At 47.8% G+C, this 19668-nt stretch overlaps 1 protein-coding gene across 8 annotated transcripts in view; it reads left to right on the plus strand.

The window, feature by feature from the left end:
* The window catches only part of SDK1 (sidekick cell adhesion molecule 1), a 954524-nt gene that overhangs the window by 654326 nt on the left and 280530 nt on the right, over positions 1–19668 (plus strand). For all 8 annotated transcript variants that reach the window (XM_017894742.1, XM_017894733.1, XM_017894760.1 and 5 more), the window contains one exon: positions 6324–6460. In XM_017894742.1, the coding sequence (XP_017750231.1) occupies positions 6324–6460 (137 nt within the window). The remainder of the gene's footprint in view (positions 1–6323; positions 6461–19668) is intronic.

The following is a 19668-nucleotide window of genomic DNA, read 5'->3' on the forward strand; positions in this document are numbered from 1 at the left end:
GCTCACTTAGTGTCTCTGTGTCACATTTTGGGAATTCTCACAATGTTTCACACTTTGTCACTATTATTGTATCTGTGACTGTGATCCCTGATCAGTGATCTTGAATGTTACTATTGTGATTGTTTGGGGACACCATGAACCACGCCCATGTAAGATGGCAAACTTAAGCTATAAATGCCGTGTGTGTTCTGACTGCTCCACCAACTGGCCATTCCCTGTCTCTCTCCCTCTCCTTGGGCCCCTGTATTCCTTGAGACCCGCAGTGTGAAATCTGGCCAGTTAATAACCCTGCGAAGGCCTCTAAGCGCCCGAGTGAAAGGGAGGATTGTACATCTCTCACTAGAAGGCAGACTGGAAATGATGAAGCTTAGTAAGGAAGGCATGTCGAAAGCCAAGACAAGACAAAAGCTAGACCTCTTGCCCCAAACAGTCAGCCAAGCTGTGAATGCAAAGGGAAAGTAACTGAAGGAAATGTAAAGTGCTCCAGTGAACACACAAATGATAAGAAAGCGAAACAGTCTTATTGCTGATGTGGAGAAAGTTTGAGTGGTCTGGAGAGAAAAATCAAACCAACCTCAACATTCCCTTAGGCCAAAGCCTAACCCAGAACAAGGCCATAGCTCTCGTCAGTTTTGTGAAGACTGAGAGAGGTGAGGAAGCTGCAGAAGAAAAACTGGAAGCTAGCAGGGATTGGTTTGTGAGATTTAAGGAAAGATGCCGTCCCCGTAACATAAAAGTACAAGATAAAGCAGCAGGTGCTGATGGAGAAACTAGGTAAGTTATTCAGAAGACCTAGCTAGGAACAGTGAAGAGCGTGGCTACACTAACAGGAAATTCTCAGTGTAGGCGAAACAGCCTTTTATGGGAAGAGGATACTATCCATCTAGGACTTTCCTAGCTACAGAGAAGTCAGTGTCTGGTTTCAAAGCTTCAAAGGGCAGGCTGACTCTCTTGTTAGGGGTCAGTGGAGCTGGGGACTTTAAGTTGAAGCCAACACTCATTTACCGTGCTGAAAATCTTAGGGCTCTTAAGAACGACGCTCGGTCTACTTTACCCGTGTTCTGTAAATGGAACGGCAAAGCCTAGGTGAGAGCTCATCTGTTTACAGTGTGTTTTACTGAATATTTCAAGCCTACTTTTGAGACCTGCAGCTCAGAAAAGAAAAATTCCTTTCAAAATATTACTGCTTATGGACAATGTACCTTGTCACGCTAGAGCTTTGATGGGAATATACAAGGAGGTGAATGTTGGTTTCATGCCTGCTAGCCCAATATCTGTTCTGTAGCCCATGGGTCAAGGTGGAATTTTGACCATCAAGTCTCATTATTTAAGGAATATATTTCATAAGACTATAGTTGTGGATGATAATTCCTGTGACGGATTTGGACAAAGTAAATGGAAAACCTTCTGGAAAGAATTCATCATTCTAGATGCCATTAAGAGTGTTTGTGGGCCAGGCGCAGTGGCTCACACCTGTAATCCCAGCACATTGGGAGGCCGAGGTGGGCAGATCACAAGATCAGGAGATCAAGACCATCACAGCTAACACAGTGAAACCCCATCTGTACTAAAAATACAAAAAATTAGACGGGCGTAGTGGCGGGCGCCTGTAGTCCCAGCTACTCAGGAGGCTGAGGCAGGAGAATGGCGTGAACCCAGGAGGCAGAGCTTGCAGTGAGCCGAGATCACGCCACTGCACTCTCCGGCCTGGGCAACAGAGCAAGACTCCGTCTCAAAAAAAAGGAATGTTTGTGATTCATGGGAGGAGGTGAGAGTATCAATATCAACAGGAGTTGGGAAGAAGTTGATTCCAACCCTTGTGGATAAGATTGGAGGGGTTCAAGGCTTCCATGGAGGAAGTTGCTGCAGATGTAGTGGAAATAGCAAGAGAAGTAGAATTAGAAGTGGAGCCCGAAAATGGGCTGAATTGCCACAATCTCATAATCAAACTTTTCCAGATGAGGATTTGCTTCTTAGAGATGAGCAAAGCAAGTCGTGTGGGATGGCGTCTACTCTTGGCAAAGATGCCGTGGACATTGTTGAAATGACAACAAGGACTTCGAATATTGCATGAACTTAGCTGGTAAAGCAGTGGCAGGGTTTGAGAGGATTGACTCTAATTTCGAAAGAAGTTCTACTGTGGGTAAAATGCTGTCAAACAGCATCGCATGCTACAGAGAAGTCTTTCATGAGAGGACGAGTCCATTGACGCAGCAGGCTTCACTGCTGTCTCATTTGAAGAAATTGCCACAGTCCCCCCAGCCTTTAGTACCCACCACTCTCATCACTCCGCAGCCATCGACATCCAAGCAGGACCCTCCACCAGCAATGAGATCGTGACTCACCGAAGGCTGAGATGACTGTTCACGTTTTTTAGCATAAAGTATTTTGATATTAAGGTGTGTACATGTTTTTTAGATGTAATGCTATTGCACACTTAATAGACTGCAGTAGAGTATAAACAGAACTTGTATGTGCACTGGAAAACCAAAACATGCGTGTGACTTGCAAATTGCAATATTCACTTCATTGTGGTGGTCGGGAACTGAACGTGCAGTATCTCTGAGATATGTCTCTGTCACAAGGCCCTTCACATTATGAAACAGGTAAATTTTACACACAAGATATGATCGAGGGGATTTTCATAGAGGGGAGAGACTGAAACTGGGAAAAATAGATGTTTCCTTCCAATGCTTGAGTCCTGTGATTTACGGAAAAATCATAGTTTGTACTGGTCCATCACATCGAGTGTGACTTTGAGTCAACGGAGTGTCTTCGTCGGATAGTAGCAGAGAAGGACGCATGCGCCTCTGCACATCACAGGCACTCAGGTCCTCGGGCACCGCTGGGCGGGTAGCTCTTGCCGCCTACACTAAATGCCTCAACACTAGTTTGCTTTCTAAGTTCTTAAGTATTTGTTTTTAATCTTTTAAAAAACTCTTTTTACATCCCTTCAGCTCAGGCTCTTGCGACCAGTTTTGCTGTTCGGTGTGCCTGCTTCTGGTAGATCCTGCTCATCTGCTGCTTGTGGTCTGCTGGCAAGAGGGAAATCAGAAACCACTCCGACTAGAATCACATCCTAGCTGAGAGTGGGCAGAGGGATGGAGGGATATGTGTGAACATATTCCAGGGACTGTGAGAGCTGACTCCTGGAGGACAGAAGCTGCCCAGGGAGTAGCCTCCATTTCAGTGAGTGTCTGCACAGCACAGCAGCCCCGAGAGAAAGGCAGTCCCCTCACCTGGAAGATGGGTCATTTCTGTGTGAATTCTCACCTCAGGCTAAGAGAAGCATGATTTGAAATCAAGTGCAAGAGGCCGTGTTCTCACCTCTGTGGGAAGGACAGACTTTTAGAATTTAGAATTCGATCAAACATAACCCCTCGAGGTCATCAGAGAAAGTGTGCAGAGACACGGCAGCTTGTCCGGGGCCACAGGTCACCCATTCCTATTGTCTCCTAGGAGCCTGTCCACATCTTATAGCATATGGTCACCTGGCCCGAGAATGTCTGTTTTGCAGGGTTTGTCCTGAGCTGGTTGTACACCCTCTCCTGCTCCGGCTTCTCTCCGACTCCTACTGTGTGTGTCTGCAGAGCTGCCTGGCTCCTCGAGCCTCTAATCCACCTTTAGTTTCACGGTCTGTCTCCCATCCTGACTATTACAGATGATCATCTGACATTGTGTCCAGTCTGTGAGAACAGCTTCCAATGAGCTGCCCTTGGGGTCCCAGAGCCAAAGTCAAGAAGACAGCCCAAAAATTGTGAACATAAGCTCGTTCCTGATCTCTCTGTGCAGGCCACTGCATTTTTCCTCAACCCTGTCTGGCCTCTCTGCCACCCAGGGCAAATCCTGCCTTCCTACCACCCTCACTGACCCCAAGCCTCCCAGAGTTGAATCATTGGCTGCATGGTTGAACCCAGTCTCCAGCCCCCTCCACCCCCCAGAGGTCAGAAGGCTGAGCCGTCGTCACCACTGGCTCAAAGCCCCAACCCTCTAGGATCTCGGGGCCCACCATGAGTCCCCCCAGGAAGCATAAGCTCAGCTGTGGTCTGAGAGGCCCACCATGATGACAAAAACCATCCTGGTAATTCAGGAAACTTCAACAGTCTAGAAGTTCCATCTCAGATCAGATACATTCTTTATGATAAACTATCTTATTTGGCTGTGTCTGTCAGATTTATTTGTATTTTCTGTTCAGGTGGGACTCTTTGAACCACTTTGGTTTAGTTTCAGACCAAACTGATTCAGACTGCAGGGGGTGGAATAGGAAATGGGGCTTGGGAGAAGTAGAATTGATATTTCTATCCTGGCATTTCCGCCTCTAATGGCGATTCAGTTATTGGAGAACCGAAATAGAAATGACAGCTCCGCCCAGGTGCAGTGGCTCATGCTTATAATCCCACCACTTCCAGAGGCTGCGGTGGGAGGATCGCTTGAGGCCGGGAGTTTGAGACCAGCCTGGACAACATAGACCCATTCTGTACAAAAAATAAATAAACGAATGGCTGGGTGCAGGGGCTGATGCCTTTAATCCCAGCACTTTGGGAGGCCGAGGCGGGTGGATCACGAGGTCAGGAGATGGAGACCATCCGGGCTAACATGGTGAAACCCTGTCTCTACTAAAAATACCAAAAATTAGCCAGGCGTGGTGGCGGGTGCCTGTAGCCCCAGCTACTCGGGAGGCTGAGGCAGGAGAATGGCGTGAACCCGTGAACCTGGGAGGGAGGCGGAGCTTGCAGTGAGCCGAGATTGTACCACTGCACTCCAGCTTGGGCGACAGAGCGAGACTCCGTCTCAAAAAAAAAAAAAAAGAAACGAACAATTCCTTTTCTGATTCAAAACTTAATTCACAGTTAAAGAGAAAACAAGACGACATCCTGGGCTTGCATTTATTCTTTATCACACTAATGTACAATGTAGTCGCAGTCTACATTAGAAATATTAGTATGCTTATAAATCGTGTGCATGGATTGGAGCTGTGTTTCTTAGGGAGCTGAAAGCACAAAACAGCTTAATAAATTGCAAAATGTAATGAGTACATTTTAAAATTAAAATATCAAGTATAATTATGGCTTTTGTTCTGACCTGTGTGGGTCAGCAGAAATTGATGTCTAAGAGACCAAAAACCAGTTAGCGGTAAGCCAGGTCACACTCGGCATCCCCTCTCCCCGGCCCCACCTGGCAGCATTTATAGAGGGGCAGCCAGCCAGAACAGCCCCAGCACAGGGTTCTGCCCCGGATTCAGGAGATGTGAAGGTTGAATACGGGGCCTGGGCAGCTTATGGTTTTAAGGTTATAGAGTCAGCCTTAGTAGAAACCACATAGTAGGGTTTTGCAGCTTTGTCACTGGTAAATCCCAGTAAAAACTTTTTTTTTTTTTTTTTACTAGTAACTTATTTAAAGAATTTATTCACTTTAATTGCATTTCCATTTTATAGCCTTGCTGATGTGTTCTTTAGCATTTCCATGGGATTTTAGTTACTGTTTTCACCACATTTCCTTTTAAGTGCTTCCCCCAAATCCCTGTAACTCCAGGAGAAGACATAATGATAATGTAACCTCATGCTGTCAATAAATGCGGCAACTGTGTTGTCTAAGAATACGTGCGGGCATTTTCTCTCATAACTCCAAATGGCTAGTGTTGGAAACATTCCTGTGAAATGTACCAGGCCTTTTCCTGTGTATGTGGCATTTCCATTGCCAGCTTCTAGTTGTAAAAACAAATTGTTGACCAAGTTTTCTCAATTAAATAACGTATGTGTAGGCCGGGCGCGGTGGCTCACGCCTGTAATCCCAGCACTTTGGGAGGCTGAGGCGGGTGAATCACGAGGTCAGGAGTTCAAGACCAACCTGGCCAAGATGGTGTGAAACCCCGTCTCCACTAAAAATACAAAAATGAGCCAGGTGTGGTGGTGGGCGCCTGTAATCCCACCTAATAGGGAGGCTGAGGCAGAGAATCGCTTGAACCCGGGAGGCAGAGGTTGCAGTGAGCCCACATCACATCACAGCACTCCAGCCTGGGCAACAGAGCAAGACTTGGTCTCATGAAAAATTTAAAAAAAAAATATTGATGTGTGTGTAATCGTCTATGTCCCCTTCCCCTATTTATGTGACAGCGTTAGTACTTGTTTTGGTAGCTAGCATAAGGGTTCAATGGAATTATGACCAGTAAACAAAATAACACTGTGAATAATGAAGCTGGGTTTTGTCTGTCCATTTTTGGGAGGAAGAGAGTTAATATTTGCGTTTGGGGCATATTTTATGTTCTTCACTTGGATTCTGATGTGTGTTTTCTTCTTTTTCCTTTTCATCCCCTTCGATTCAAGTGAACTGCCTCATTCACCTCAGAACCTCCTGGCCAGCCCTAATTCTTCCCACAGCCACGCCGTGGTGCTCTCTTGGGTCCGGCCCTTTGACGGAAACAGTCCTATTCTTTATTACATCGTGGAGCTGTCTGAAAACAGTAAGTAGCAAAATGGAACTGTCACCGTGGACGATCATCAGATCTTTGTGTGTGCTCTTAATGTCCTTAACCTTTACTTCTGGGTCAGATCCAAAACAACTAATAAAAGGCTGTAATGCTTTTCAGGGTTTCAAACACAGCCTGCCCTTTAGGAAAGAGAAGAAACCATGCAGGACCTGAGAGAGGGAAGGGAAGAAGTCCTTAGTTAGAGAAGCTCTCGGAGGAGCGTGGATTTGGGGCCCCATGGGAGGGCTGTGCACACAGGGCTACTCCGAGCACAGCCCCGCAGTGTCACTCCCGGGGCCAGCTGGAAATGGGTTAACAATGCCCGCCACCTGGGTGACTTGAGAGTTCGCTGCCACCGCCACTACTCACGTCTGTGGGAGGTTTTCTCCAGTGTAGACGTGCCACGTGTTCAGCACCCTCTTCCTGACTCACCTTCCAGGACCCCTCTGCCCCTTTACCACCATCCTTGGAACTCTTTTGTGTGAAACATGCTCCTTCCATGGGCTACTCACAGCCTTGGCTTTCCTCCAGCCGCCAAACCCTCCTTCCCTTCTCTTCCTGACTGGCTGGGTGACGTGTCCCCTGCTGTGTGCACCCACTCACGCCTCTCCACTCTCCCTGGAATCTCTTTCTGAGAAATCGCATGCCTTCCTGTGATTTTTTAGCAGCATATTTTCCTTGATAACTCAAACATTTATATCCTTCACCCAGGCCTCCAGGATCACTTATGGAGCCCAGAGACTTCATGTCTGTATCAGGTTGTCTCACAGACCTCTCCAGCTTAACCTCTTTCCACTGCATTTTTTTTTTTTTTACTTCCTGCAGCCACCCAAATCTCTACTCCCAGCACCCTGCATTTCTATATTCCTCTGCCGGAACCCTAGGAATAGTCCCCAGTTCCTTTCCCTGGACCTCAGCCCCCACCTCCACACCCCCTGGATCAGCAGTCCTATCAGTCTGTTAACTAGGATTCTGATCCCTTTCCTCTCTGCCTCAGACCCCTGGTACCTCTCGCCAAGACCGCTGCAGCAGCCTTCCAGCCGGCCCTGTTTCCTCTTCCAAACCATTCACCTACCAACAGCAACACTGATCTTCCTAAGAGACACCCAGACCAGGCCACTCCCCTGTACATGTCCTGCAGGGGTTCCTGCTGCATGCAATATAGAAGCCAAACGCCTCGCTCCCTGTGCAGCCTCGGATCACCCTGTGCAGCCTCCGGTTACCCTGGGCTACTGTGTTCTTTCTCCACACCCGTCAGCCACACAGGTCGCATGAAACTCAACGCGGGTTTTATGTTGACTCCCTGAATGGGCCAAATATCTCATCTCAGGGCCTGTTCCTTCCCCTGGAAACCCACAGGGTTAGATTGTTACCCTTCATAATAGATAACCCATTACCTCCACAAAGAAACTCCAGCACGCCAGCCCGATTTCACCTTTTGCATTTGTTGTTGTTGTTGTTGTTTGTTTGTTTTGAGATGGAGTCCTGCTCTGTCACCCAGGCTGGAGTGCAGTGGCGCAATCTCAGCTCATTACAACCTCTGCCTCCTGGGTTCAAGCAGTTCTCCTGCCTCAGCCTCCCAAGTAGTTGGGACTACAGGCACCTGCCACCATGCCCAGCTAATTTTTGTTGTTTTAGTAGAGACGGAGTTTCACCATATTGACCAGGCTGGTCTCGAACTCCTGACCTTGTGATCTGCCCACTTCAGCCTCCCAAAGTGCTGGGATTACAGGTGTGCTCGGCCTCCCAGAGCGCTGGGATTATAGGCGTGAGCCACTGCACCCGGCCTCCAATTTAATCTTTTGGTTCTTTTTTTTTTTTGAGACGGAGTCTCGCTATCACCCAGGCTGGAGTGCAGTGGCCGGATCTCAGCTCACCGCAAGCTCCGCCTCCCAGGTTCACGCCATTCTCCTGCCTCAGCCTCTGGAGTAGCTGGGACTACCGGCGCCCGCCACGTCGCCCAGCTAGTTTTTTGTATTTTTTAGTAGAGATGGGGTTTCACCGTGTTAGCCAGGATGGTCTCGATCTCCTGACCTTGTGATCCACTCGTCTCGGCCTCCCAAAGTGCTGGGATTACAGACTTGAGCCACCGCGCCCGGCCTCTCCAATTTAATCTTTTAATGCCTAAGCTGGAGGCCTCCCTCTGTTATCCCATCTGTATTAGTCCATTTTCACACTGCTGATAAAGACACATCCGAGACTGGGCAATTTACAAAGGAAAGAAGTTTAATGGAGAACTGACAGTTCCATGTGGCGGAAGTCTCAGATCATGGTGGAAGGTGAAAGGCATGTCTCACATGACAGCAGACAAGAGAAGAGAGCTTGTGCAGGAAAACTCCCCCTTGTAATAACCCTCAGACTTCACAAGACTTACTATCAGGAGAAGAGCACAAGACAGACCTGCCCTCGTGATCCAATTACCTCCCACTGAGTCTCTCCCACAACTCATGGGAGTTAAAGATGAGATTTGGGTGGGGACACAGCTGACCCACATCACCCATTTATTCCAGATGAGGGTCTCCTTCCCTGGGCCTCCCCGAGGCAGAGCCAGACGCAGGTATCGTGGCTGTTACCATGATCCACTTTATTCGGCCTGTGGTTGTCTCCCAATGACACTGGTGTTCTAAACTGGGTCCCTGTTTTCAGGACAGCTACGAGTGGTGCACTCTCGGGTACCCTCCCCTGAAACCCAGCTCCCTGGCACTGCTCACTTCTCTGGGCAGATTCAGCCTGCATTCTGCCGTGGCTCTTCCCAGCTAACGCCAGCCTGTACACACCTCCTGCAATTATTGACATATTTCTCCTAATTATGGCATATTTCTCCTAATTGTGAGACTTCCCCAGCCACGTGGAACTGTGGGTTCTCCATTAAACCTCTTTCCTTTGTAAATTGCCCTTTATTTCTCCTAATTACCTTTTCTACACCCTCAGCCTCCCCTGGTAGAGGTTCCCTTCTGATGATACTGCATGCTCACACCACAGCCACAGCATTTGATTCCCATTTCATAGCTACGGGAATGGATGTGCAGAGGTTGTAAGTCACTGTCACCTGCCCAGGGTCACACGGCGATGGGAGGGGAAGATGGGATCCCTGCGCTGTCTGACTCCGGAGTCGGTGCTCATCAGGAGTCCACAGAGGAGTCTTAGAGTGTGCCGTTGCGCTACAGTGGGGCTTCATGGAGAGGCCGCACTTGGGCGTTGGTCCATGTGGACATGGAGGAAGCCACTCCGGGAATCTGAAGAACCATTATTTGAGTTCTGCACCATGCAAACCAGTTCACCGAGGGAGGGCCCAGAGGCAGTATGTTATTCCGTGTCTTCGGTGTCTAAGGTTACACCCTCCAGTCCTGGGCACCACCTCAGAGTGAGGCCAGAGTCCGGGCCCTTCTCCCCCTCGCAGGGGCATCTCTGAGGCCGGAGTCCAGGCCCTTCTTCCCCTGCAGAGGGGCCTCTGTGAATCCCACTCTGGCCTCTTTCCTCCCAGAGACAGGGCAGGATAGAAACCAGCCTGTGTGTAGACGGCCATCTTAGCTTCCACTCACCCGAACGGGGAAGGCCAGGGTGTTACTGATTCAGAAAACCTCTGAGAGGACGGAAGAGTTTCCCGAGGATGGTGTGGCCATGCTGCCTGTATGTAAAACAGGACTTGACAGTGATCTGGGTGGAGAGAGCGGGATGGGGCAGAGCTGGTGTCGTCTGAATTCTGATTCGTATCCACCGTAAGGACAGCCCCCATCGGGCGCGAGCACGTCGGGCTTCAGGAGTGTGTCTCCTTTGTCTTGGTGCCTCTCATTCCCTGCACTTAGTAGGCACTCAGCAAACGAAGTAAAATTCATCTCTGCAGGGGAGTCCCCTTGTGAGGGACTGAAAATTATAGTCCTGGGCCATCTTCCAAAACAGAGGTGTTCTGTCTTCCCCCATTTCCATGAAGGAAGGCTTTGCTTTGAGATGCCCGGCCAGCGTTCTTCTCAGCTGATAGCGGGACTGGCTCCTCCAGCCAGTCACCTTGCCTCGGTGAGAAGCGGGTTTCATGTGTAACTATCCAGCCAGCCAGGCGTTACAGCGGTGAATCCAGACTGGGCAGCTGCTCTGCACTCTGCTGGGTGCTAGGTGCTGGGTGCTGGGTGCTGGGTGCCGGGGGCAGAGCTGACGTGATCAGTCTCCACTGCGAACAGCGAGGAGACAGCCAGAGGCACCGACGCAGCCTCCAAGCCGCACGTTCCTGGCGAGGTACGTACGTAGTAATGTGACTGTATAGAAGGCAAGTCAGAGAAAGTCTTCAAAGAAGATGTGACATGAGGCCTGGGCCAGACGGGCGATGAGGGGACAGCATCAGCAAGGGCCCCTCAATGCCAGGCCTCCAGGCTCGGTGGGAAACAGCTGCCTGTGAGATGGGGCTGGGGCATTGCTGGCAGCACGTATTGGTGTTACCTGGGAAAGTTCTTCCTCCTTCTTGGTGGCTCGGATCAAATATCACTTCTGCAAGTCCCATTACGCCCAGGCAGAAATGGCTTCTGCCTCCTCGGGGCTCCCATGCTGGTCTACATGCTTCCCTTTGAGCACGTGCATCATAGTTCCTGGCTTGTGTCCATCTCCTGGCAAGACTGGGAACCCCTTCAGGGCAGGCGGGGTCTGTGTGTTGGTCCTCTGTACTGTGACACCCGCAGAGTGCCTGGCACACACAGGATGGCTCTGTAGGTGTCCAGCTGCTTTATTTCACTCAGAAGGGGACAGAGAATATCGGTCACCCCTATTAGCCTCTGGCTCTCCTGAAGCTGGCTGACATTCCCAGCTCTTTCCTTCAGAGCCTGGAGTGTGGGTATCGTGCTGTTTAGAATCTAGAATAGGTACCATGGTTGCCTCCTGCCTGTTCTGATTTCCACTGTGTGAAGGAAGCCCGTGACCTTGGCTGAAGCAGCCTGTGCTGCTACCGGCTGGTTGGTCCGTGTCTTCCTGTCGTGGCAAATAGGAAGAGCAGCACCGTCATCGGGGCCAATAGTCTGGTTTTTATTTTTATTAGCAACAAATGCCCTTAAGAAGCAGCTGAACATGCTGGCTCATTAGAGCCAGAAAGACCAGCTTAGCAGCAAGTGCACTAAAATGGAAATTGCACTTGGCCTACACTCAGCGTGTGCAAGTGGTCAGCACTAAATAACGCCATCTACTAGGTCTTTCCCTCCGGCTACTCGGGAGACACTCCACAGCCAGCTCTTCCTGGCAGGCTGACTGGGATGCCGTTCTCCTGGAAGCCAGGGATCCTGCAGGGGCCAAACCTATGTGATTTAGTGGCCAAGGCAGGCACTTGATCGCCTCTGTCCTGACGACATTCCTGCCACGGCAGACGGGCCTCTTCCGAGCTCTTTGGAGCAGAGCCTCGGGCTTGGACTGAGCCTGCATCCATGTACGGGACTCAAGGTGCATCTCTGGATGGAAGATACACATGGCCCTCTGCAGGCATCCCAGGGTTTGCCTCTCTGAGAAGTTTGATGGTTCTCCTGTCCCAGGTGCCTGTTTAGTAAGCCTGGGGCTCAGAGAAGGGCAGTAGTGTCCTAGGGCCTGGGTCAAGGTACCCACCTGGTTGATTGAGGAGGGCAGAGGGTCAGGCCAGGTGGCGGATGAGGGAAGCCTGGGGGATCCCGGCATTGAGAGAGTGCAGGGATTCCTGATGGCTTGACAGTGGGGACCCTGTGACCAGGCTGAGAATTCTGTTGAATCATGAAAGCATTTGGCCCACTCTCTAAAATCCTTATCAATTATGATCAAGAATGATCTTTCTTTGAGATTCTGATGATCCCGTGGAGGGAGACTGTCAGGTAAGAATTGTGAAAGACGTTGCAGTGTGCCATAAAAAGGATTGCTGGGTGTCTCATCTAGCACCCTTCAGGGTTATCTGATTCGATAGGGATCCGTGCTTTCCATGTCTTTGGGCTACTTATCTTTGTAAATTGTAGAAATCTTATAGTAATGCACTTTGAGTAATGCAAATTTCTTTTCCAAAGAAATGCACATAAATGCAAATTTTATCCTGTAGTATATAACTGGCTATTGCTCTGCAGATCCTGACCAGTTTTGCGTCTATTTATAAATTCATTTTAGCACTATCACTATGTTGTGTGCTGTTTGCTTTCTCTTTTGATACAGTTGAAGCATCTTACTGGTTCCCTCATAAATTAATGACTTAACTAAAATTTTTGATACATGTTGATTCTGTCTTTGTATTAGAGCCATTATTTTGCCGTCTTAAAAATTTATTCTTTAGCATGAGTGAGTCGGCATTGCACAGTGTTAGAAATGCAGATATTCGTTTAATGCAACAGTTGCCACCAGTTTCCATGGTAACCTTGATATTTGGGAGGGGCTATCCTAGTTCTCAAACTGAGCCTACACGTGTTTTCCATGGGCTGAACAAAGGCGTCCCATGGCTGAAACAGAAGAATGGTGGCCTTTTACCAGTTATCAAGATAAATTCAGTCTTTTTCTTATGATTTTTTTTTCAACCTTAACACCTGCTGTTGTGTGTCTTGTGGTAAATGCTTGCAGGTAACAAACTTACTTATATTAGAAACTCAGAATCCTTCATTCTACTCAGTCCTACAGTTAGTTTTTTAATAGGATGAGTGTTCATAATTGTGATTTCGTATTATACCTTGTAATATTTAAATTTGATTAAAATGTAAAATACATTTGTACTTTTTATTATTCAGGCTATGCATGCTGATTAATAAAAAATTGAGAAATACCTTAAAGCACAAAGAATAAAAACAATCACTACAGTCCCATATATGTTGAAAGCCAGCCGGCACCCAAGCCCTTGGTCCCTCCCCCAGCCCTTCCTCCAGGACTTGGCTCCCTGTTTATTCCCTCTCTGTGTTCTGTGTTCAAAGCTCTCGCTCTCTCCTGGCTTCTTCTGCCTCGAACGACTGAGCTCTGCTAATTACCTGCACCTCCTCGCTTCTCACTTGTTCTATCTACTCTTCTCTCCTGAAGCCATATTGTCATTGTTCTAAAGGACAGAGCCAGTGAGCTCCACGGAGTCCACTTCCCCTCAGCTTCTCTGCAAGCGATGCTCCTGATCACTCCTCCCACGCAGACCTCTTTGTTCCCAGGACTTGGCTTACGTCTTTCTCTTCATTCTTCCTTCTTCTTCTCTCCTCTCCGTCCATTTTCTCTGACTCATTGAAGACTCTATTTCCCCTCCTGCCCCTAAAAAGTTAGCATTCCTCGCTTTGTCTCACTCATACACTGGTCTTCTTAACACACAGGCTTTTCCTAGGGATCTCATGTTTGTCCATGGTTCACCTTTGACCCACACACCGTAAGTCCCTAATGTGTGTTTCCAACCTAGACCTCTCTGCTGAGCCTTAGATTCTTGTAACCAAATGTCTTCCGGACATCTACACCTCCATGTCCCAGGGGCTTATCAGACTCCAACTCTAAAATAGGATTCATCATCTGGCCCCAAAGTTGTTCCCCTTCCAAGTTAGAGATAATGTCAAAGCTGGGCACAGTGGCTCACACCTGTGTTCTCAACACTTTGGGAGGCTGAGTCAGGAGGATCACTTGAGGCCAGGAGTTTGAGACCAGCCTGGGCAACATAGCAAGACCCCATATCTAAAAAAAAAAAAAAATTAAAAGTTAGCCAGGTGTGGTGGCTCATGCCTGTAATCCCAGCTACTCGGGAGGCTAAGGTGGGAGGATCGTTTCAACCCAGGAGTTCAAGGCTGCAGTGAGCCGCAATTGCACCAAGGCACTCCAGCCTGGGAGACAGAGTGAGACTTCATCTCAAAAAAAAAAAAAAGAGAGAGAGAAAACATAATATAATTCTTGACTCCTTCACCATTAATTCTCCCCAACAAATAAATCAATACATTTTGTGGGGTTTACCTCATGCATTTTTATCAAATCCACTGCCCTGCCCTTCTTCGTTCCTGCTACTGCTAACCCTAACTGGCTGTTGCCCATCATTGTAATTCATAGATCTGGGATCCTCACATCTATCCTCCCTCGAGCCACCAGAGCGAGCTCAGTAATGCAGGAACCTGACCGAGTGATTTCCCCTGCCTGGAGCCTTCCAGAGGATCTGCAGAGGAGCCACCACTGGGGCTGGGCGGGAAGGCTTCCCTGCACCCGCTGGTTCTGCAGCCATGGCCCAAAGCCTCGTCCCCAGCCCATGTCCTCCCTAGGTTGCCGGCCCTATTTCTTCCGTATAGAGGTTCTTATTCCCTGAAGAGGGGATTCTAGGCTTCTTAGCATGGTAGCAGCACTGTTTACTATCTGACCACCCCGTGCCTCTCCAGCCGCTCACCACTCTGCTTTTCTTGCTTCAGCAACAAGGCATTGTTCCAGATTCCCTGGGGACACCAGATACTCAGTGCCACCACACCTTTGCTCACAGAGTCTGGGAATTCTCGCCCTGATCCTGCACCCTCTGCCTTTGCCTGGTCAGCTCCTACTCAGCATCTACTTTTAGGCGTTGCCTCTGGTCTCAAGGTGCTACCCCATCTCCTCCCCTAGAGTGTCACACCCACCCCCTACCCTGGGAGCACCATTCCCATCCCCTCGGGGGCGCTGTCCTCATGTCTTCCTCTACTTGCATTGTCCCCATCCCCTCCCCTGGGGGTGCTGACCCCAACGCCTCTCTCCTGAGTTGACTCAGCAGCGCTGAATCCACCAATTGACAAACAACCTTTAGGGCACCAGCAAAGGCAAGACGGCAACACTAATGCAAATATCTAGAAGGAAATCATTTGAATCCTCTTTCTACCTCAGCTGTGCAAAGATATCCTCCTGTGTCTTCATTCAGAAGGTTGAGGCTTCTGAGTTTCAGGTCTTCTGAGGGTGGTTTTAGTTTGTATGTCGACTGCTAGTATTCTTGAACCCATTCTGCCAAGTCGGTTGGGCTTTGTGCACTTTCTCTGCTATGATCTGTTCATTTTCTTTGACCTATTTATCTATCCAAGGCCTTAGGGATTTTTTTCTGTCATTTGTGACAAGGATTTTTTTTCAGTTTGCTTTTACCGTTAATTTTTGTACATTACTTTTTGTCATACAGAAGTGTTTGATTTTTATGCAGTTAAATCTATTGACATTTTCCTTTGTCACTTCATTACTTTTGTGTTTGGCTATTTCAACACTCTCAAGCCTAAAATGAGTATTCTTATAGGTTTTTGCCTTGTTTATAAAGGTTTAATTTTTAATATATTTAACTCTCTAATTTTAATGGAATATAGGTGTGTTAATACTCCAACATATGACTCCTCCTTTCTTTCAAATGATCCATTTTCCCAACATGATTTATTGAATAATCCATTTATTTATGGTGTTTCCTTCTTTGTATATTCAGAGGACCTGTTTATATAAAAGTCTGCTTGTGGATTATTTAGTTCCATTGACTCATTATCTCTTTTTCTGCCAGTTTTATAGTATTTTAATTGCTTCCAAAATGTGTTTTAATAACTGATAAAGCAACTCTCTTCAACTTTTCAGAATTTTGTTATTACTTGTCATCATTTTTTCTTCCAGAAAAAACTGAAATTATTTTGTTTCAAAAGTAGTCCCATTGAATTTTTAATCATGTTAAACCTATGAATTGTTTTATGAGAAGTGACTTCTAAGTAATTCTGTTTTTCCATCCAGAAAATAATATGCGTCCCTATTTATTCAGCTGTTTAGTGAGGTTTGCAAGTTTATACCCATAGGCTGTATACTTTTTTGTCAAGGTTGTCTTAAGATTTTGTCTCGTTGCTCCTGTAAATAGCAATTTTTCCCCATTTCATCTTCTAATTAGTTATTGTAGGAACATAGGAAAACTACTGATGTTTCGGTATTTTTTTTCCATTCAGCCATATTCCATATTCCTTTATTATTCTAATGATTTTTCCATTGCTCTTCTTTGCTTTCAAGGTAGACAATCATATCTTTTCCAAATAATAAAATGTATTGTTTTCTTTTTGTTTTTCCTATCTTACTGTGTTGGTCGGAGTAATTTTAAATAATTGGCATAGTAACGTCTCTTGTGTTTTTCCTTATCTTAGTGGAATGTCTACTAGGATTTTACTGTTATGTGTGATATTGTTTTTTGTTGAGATACAATTTGTATGTAACAAAATGCAGAGACCTGAAGGGAGTTTTGACAAATATATACAGCCATATAGCCCAAACCTCAAACAAAATACAAGTCATTTACAACATGCCAGAAAGTTCTGTGTGGCCCTTTCTCGTCAGTCTAACCCGGTCTTCTGACTTCTGTCACCATAGATTAGGTTTGCTTGTTTTTGAACTTATAGGAAGTTGTTACGGGATCTTTGGGGTGTCGGTTTTCTAGCCGGAAACCTCTGTGGCTGGTGGTGCTTTTGTCCAAGTTCCATCCTGTATCCAGGAAGAATGAGGTTCACAGACAAATGGAGGGTGAGGAAGATAAAGAGGAGCTTTACTGAGTGTCAGGACAGCCCAGAGGAGCCCCGCAGTGGGTGGCTGCTCTCTGTAGGCAGGTCATCCCGTCGTCTGTGCAGTTCTCAGCAGAGAGGAGGTCTGGAGTGGGTGGCTCCTCTGCTGGCAGCTCATCCCAACGAGTGTTCAGCTTTCAGCAGAGAGAAGGCCCTAGAGAGGGTAGTAGTTTCTCTCTGCAGCTGCTTGTCCCAGCGTCTGCAGCTCTCAGCAGAGAGAAGGTCCTGGAGAGGTTGTTCCAATGTCTGCAGCTCCCAGCAGAGGGTAGCTCCTCTTTATAGCTGGTCCTCTTGTCTGCTCAGCTCTGGCTGAGCCCAGGGTTTTTAGAGTCTTCATAGGGGAGGAAGTGCATGCCGATTGGTCAATGGACGATCATGAGTGGGCCCGGAAAAGGCACCACAAATTCCCACTCCAGCCAGGGGGACTGGCATCCCTGCCCTCAGCCTCCAGGCCCTCAGTAGCCCAAAGGTGGGGCCTCACCAGAGACCCACCTTCTTCTGCCCAGGAGTCTGTCTGCCTCTTGCTGCCATTTATGGCACTCATGTTCGCCCTGACTTTGCTCCCAGATCAGAGGGGGCGCCAACAGCAGAGAGAAGCCAGGCAGTAAGAGCAAGCATTTCCAAGCTTGCAAAGGCAGGGGGGTCTTCCTGGACCCCCAAGAGTGCAAGAATGCCTGAATCTGCAGCCGCGGGTTTTGGCAGCTGCAGGTGTGCCCAAGAGGGCAAGGATCCTGCCTGCTGCCAGCCCCCCAAGAGCACAAGGAAGCTTGGATCTGCAGCCATGACTTGGGCAGGGCTCCTGCGTGCTCCATGGAGTGGGAGGCCCAGGTCTGCAGCCACAGTTTGAGCAGCTGCAGAGGCACCCAAGGAGCTCCCACCCCCAAGGGGCAGAGCTTCCACTTGTCCCCGGCTCCTATCAGCTCCTTGGAGCGAGCAGCCCCAGCGGTGCCTCCATGCAACAGCTGGCGTGATGGCAGCAGCAGGCTGTCCAGAGCAGCTGGCTGCTGCCATCAAAATGAACATGATATTGACTGGAATGAGCAGTTTTGTTTATCGTGTAATACATTCCTTCCATTTCCACTTCTTAGGATTTTTTAAAAATTGTGTAGGGAAATGTTTTATTTCTAAGCAAATTATTCTTAAAATCACAAAATATTACATTTAGAAATAGCCCCTATATTTATGTAAGAGAATTCATTCAGTATATGAATATGCTTCAGGCTCTTGGGAATTCATGCATTCCCCGGACAGGTTTCAGAGCTGAGGCTCTGAGGGACATGGTCCTCATCTATGACTCTAGGTTCCCAAGTCTCAAACCTGAAATAATGTACTTTTCCTTAACTCAGAAAGAAGCACTGTTTTCTATGAATTAGGGGTTAATCCCATGTTTTCTAATCTTCATGTTTTCTAACAACATGCAGGAGGGACAACACCTCCGTATCTTCTGCATCACTCACTGTCTTCCACCTGGAGTTCCACGCAGTCGGCATTTCCGCTGCCTAGGGAGTGCTGGTTTCTCTGGATGAAAGTGGGAGCTTCCTTTTCCAAGGGTGCCATCCATGTGTCCCTTTGTGCCTTCCGGGAAGCCCAAAGCTAACCTGAGTGTCTAATTGAAGTACCTCAGTCATTCCAATTGCTTAGAACATCTCTTTGCATTCTTCTCCTTTATGAATTTGATTTTGTTTTTGTTTATATTTATGTCATTGTGTCACCCAATTTTATGCAGATTTTCACTTTAGAAGATCCTTAAGCTCTCTTTAAAAACAGGAGATATAGCTCTCCAAACACACACGCACACACACACATGCATACACACACATATCATGTAACTATACTTTAAGGGCAGGCTCATGTGAGACGAGCCATCGACCTTCTTTCTCTCCTTTATTTTCTTTCTCCCCATTCCCTTGGGTACAGAGCACAGTCACTTCCGGCAAGTCTGCAAATCCTGTATCCACTCCCTCCTGACAGCGTTAGACACCAGGAGGTACCAGGAAGAGCGTGAGGTCCATTTTCGAGGCAAAGAACACTCACAAAATTAAATCACAAATCCAAGAACATATGAGGGGCTTCGGGTAGTATGTGATTGCTTGCCAGGAAAGTGGAACTGAGAATCAGGACCCTCAAGGAAGGGGGGTTCCCTGTGGGCAGGTGTGGGCATGGAGGCCCTTGGAGGTGGGCCTTGAGCAGAATGTTGGAACGGGCAGTATTCCGACACCCTGGTGCCTCGGGGGTGCTGGTGGCCAAGGACTCCGAGGCTTGGATGCAGGGCAGCAAAATGGGAGTTCAGGAAATTTCCCAGTGAGTGAATTAGTAAGAGCAGAAGGATCTTTGAGCAGGAGAAGCTGGAGGCTGAAATGGACTACTTTTTAAAAAACCATTTTCTAAATAATAATGTATTTTTAAGTATAAAGTAACACATGCTCATTGAAGCTGGAGAAATAGTGGACGCTGTACAAAGGAAGAGTTCTTATCTCCCCCCACCATGAGGGAGCACTGCTAGCAGCCTCAGGTGCATCATTCTTCGCTGGAAAGGGACACCTGCGAGGGACAGAGAGGGACCAAATGATGCCAGACCCGAGTCTTGTACAACAAAGAGCTGCACAAAGCCGGGAGCTAGGGAAGGTGGTGTGAAAGCAAGTTTTTAGCAAGATTAACCTGGCAGTGGCCTACAGGGAGCTGTGTGTGAGGCTCAGAGAGTGGAGGCGAGCAGGAGGCTGAGGGCCTGGAGCAGGAAGGTGGCCATTTCTGAATTAC

Source organism: Rhinopithecus bieti, unplaced genomic scaffold (genome assembly GCF_001698545.2).
Source record: "Rhinopithecus bieti isolate Rb0 unplaced genomic scaffold, ASM169854v2 scaffold_1017, whole genome shotgun sequence".
Lineage (NCBI taxonomy): Eukaryota > Metazoa > Chordata > Mammalia > Primates > Cercopithecidae > Rhinopithecus > Rhinopithecus bieti.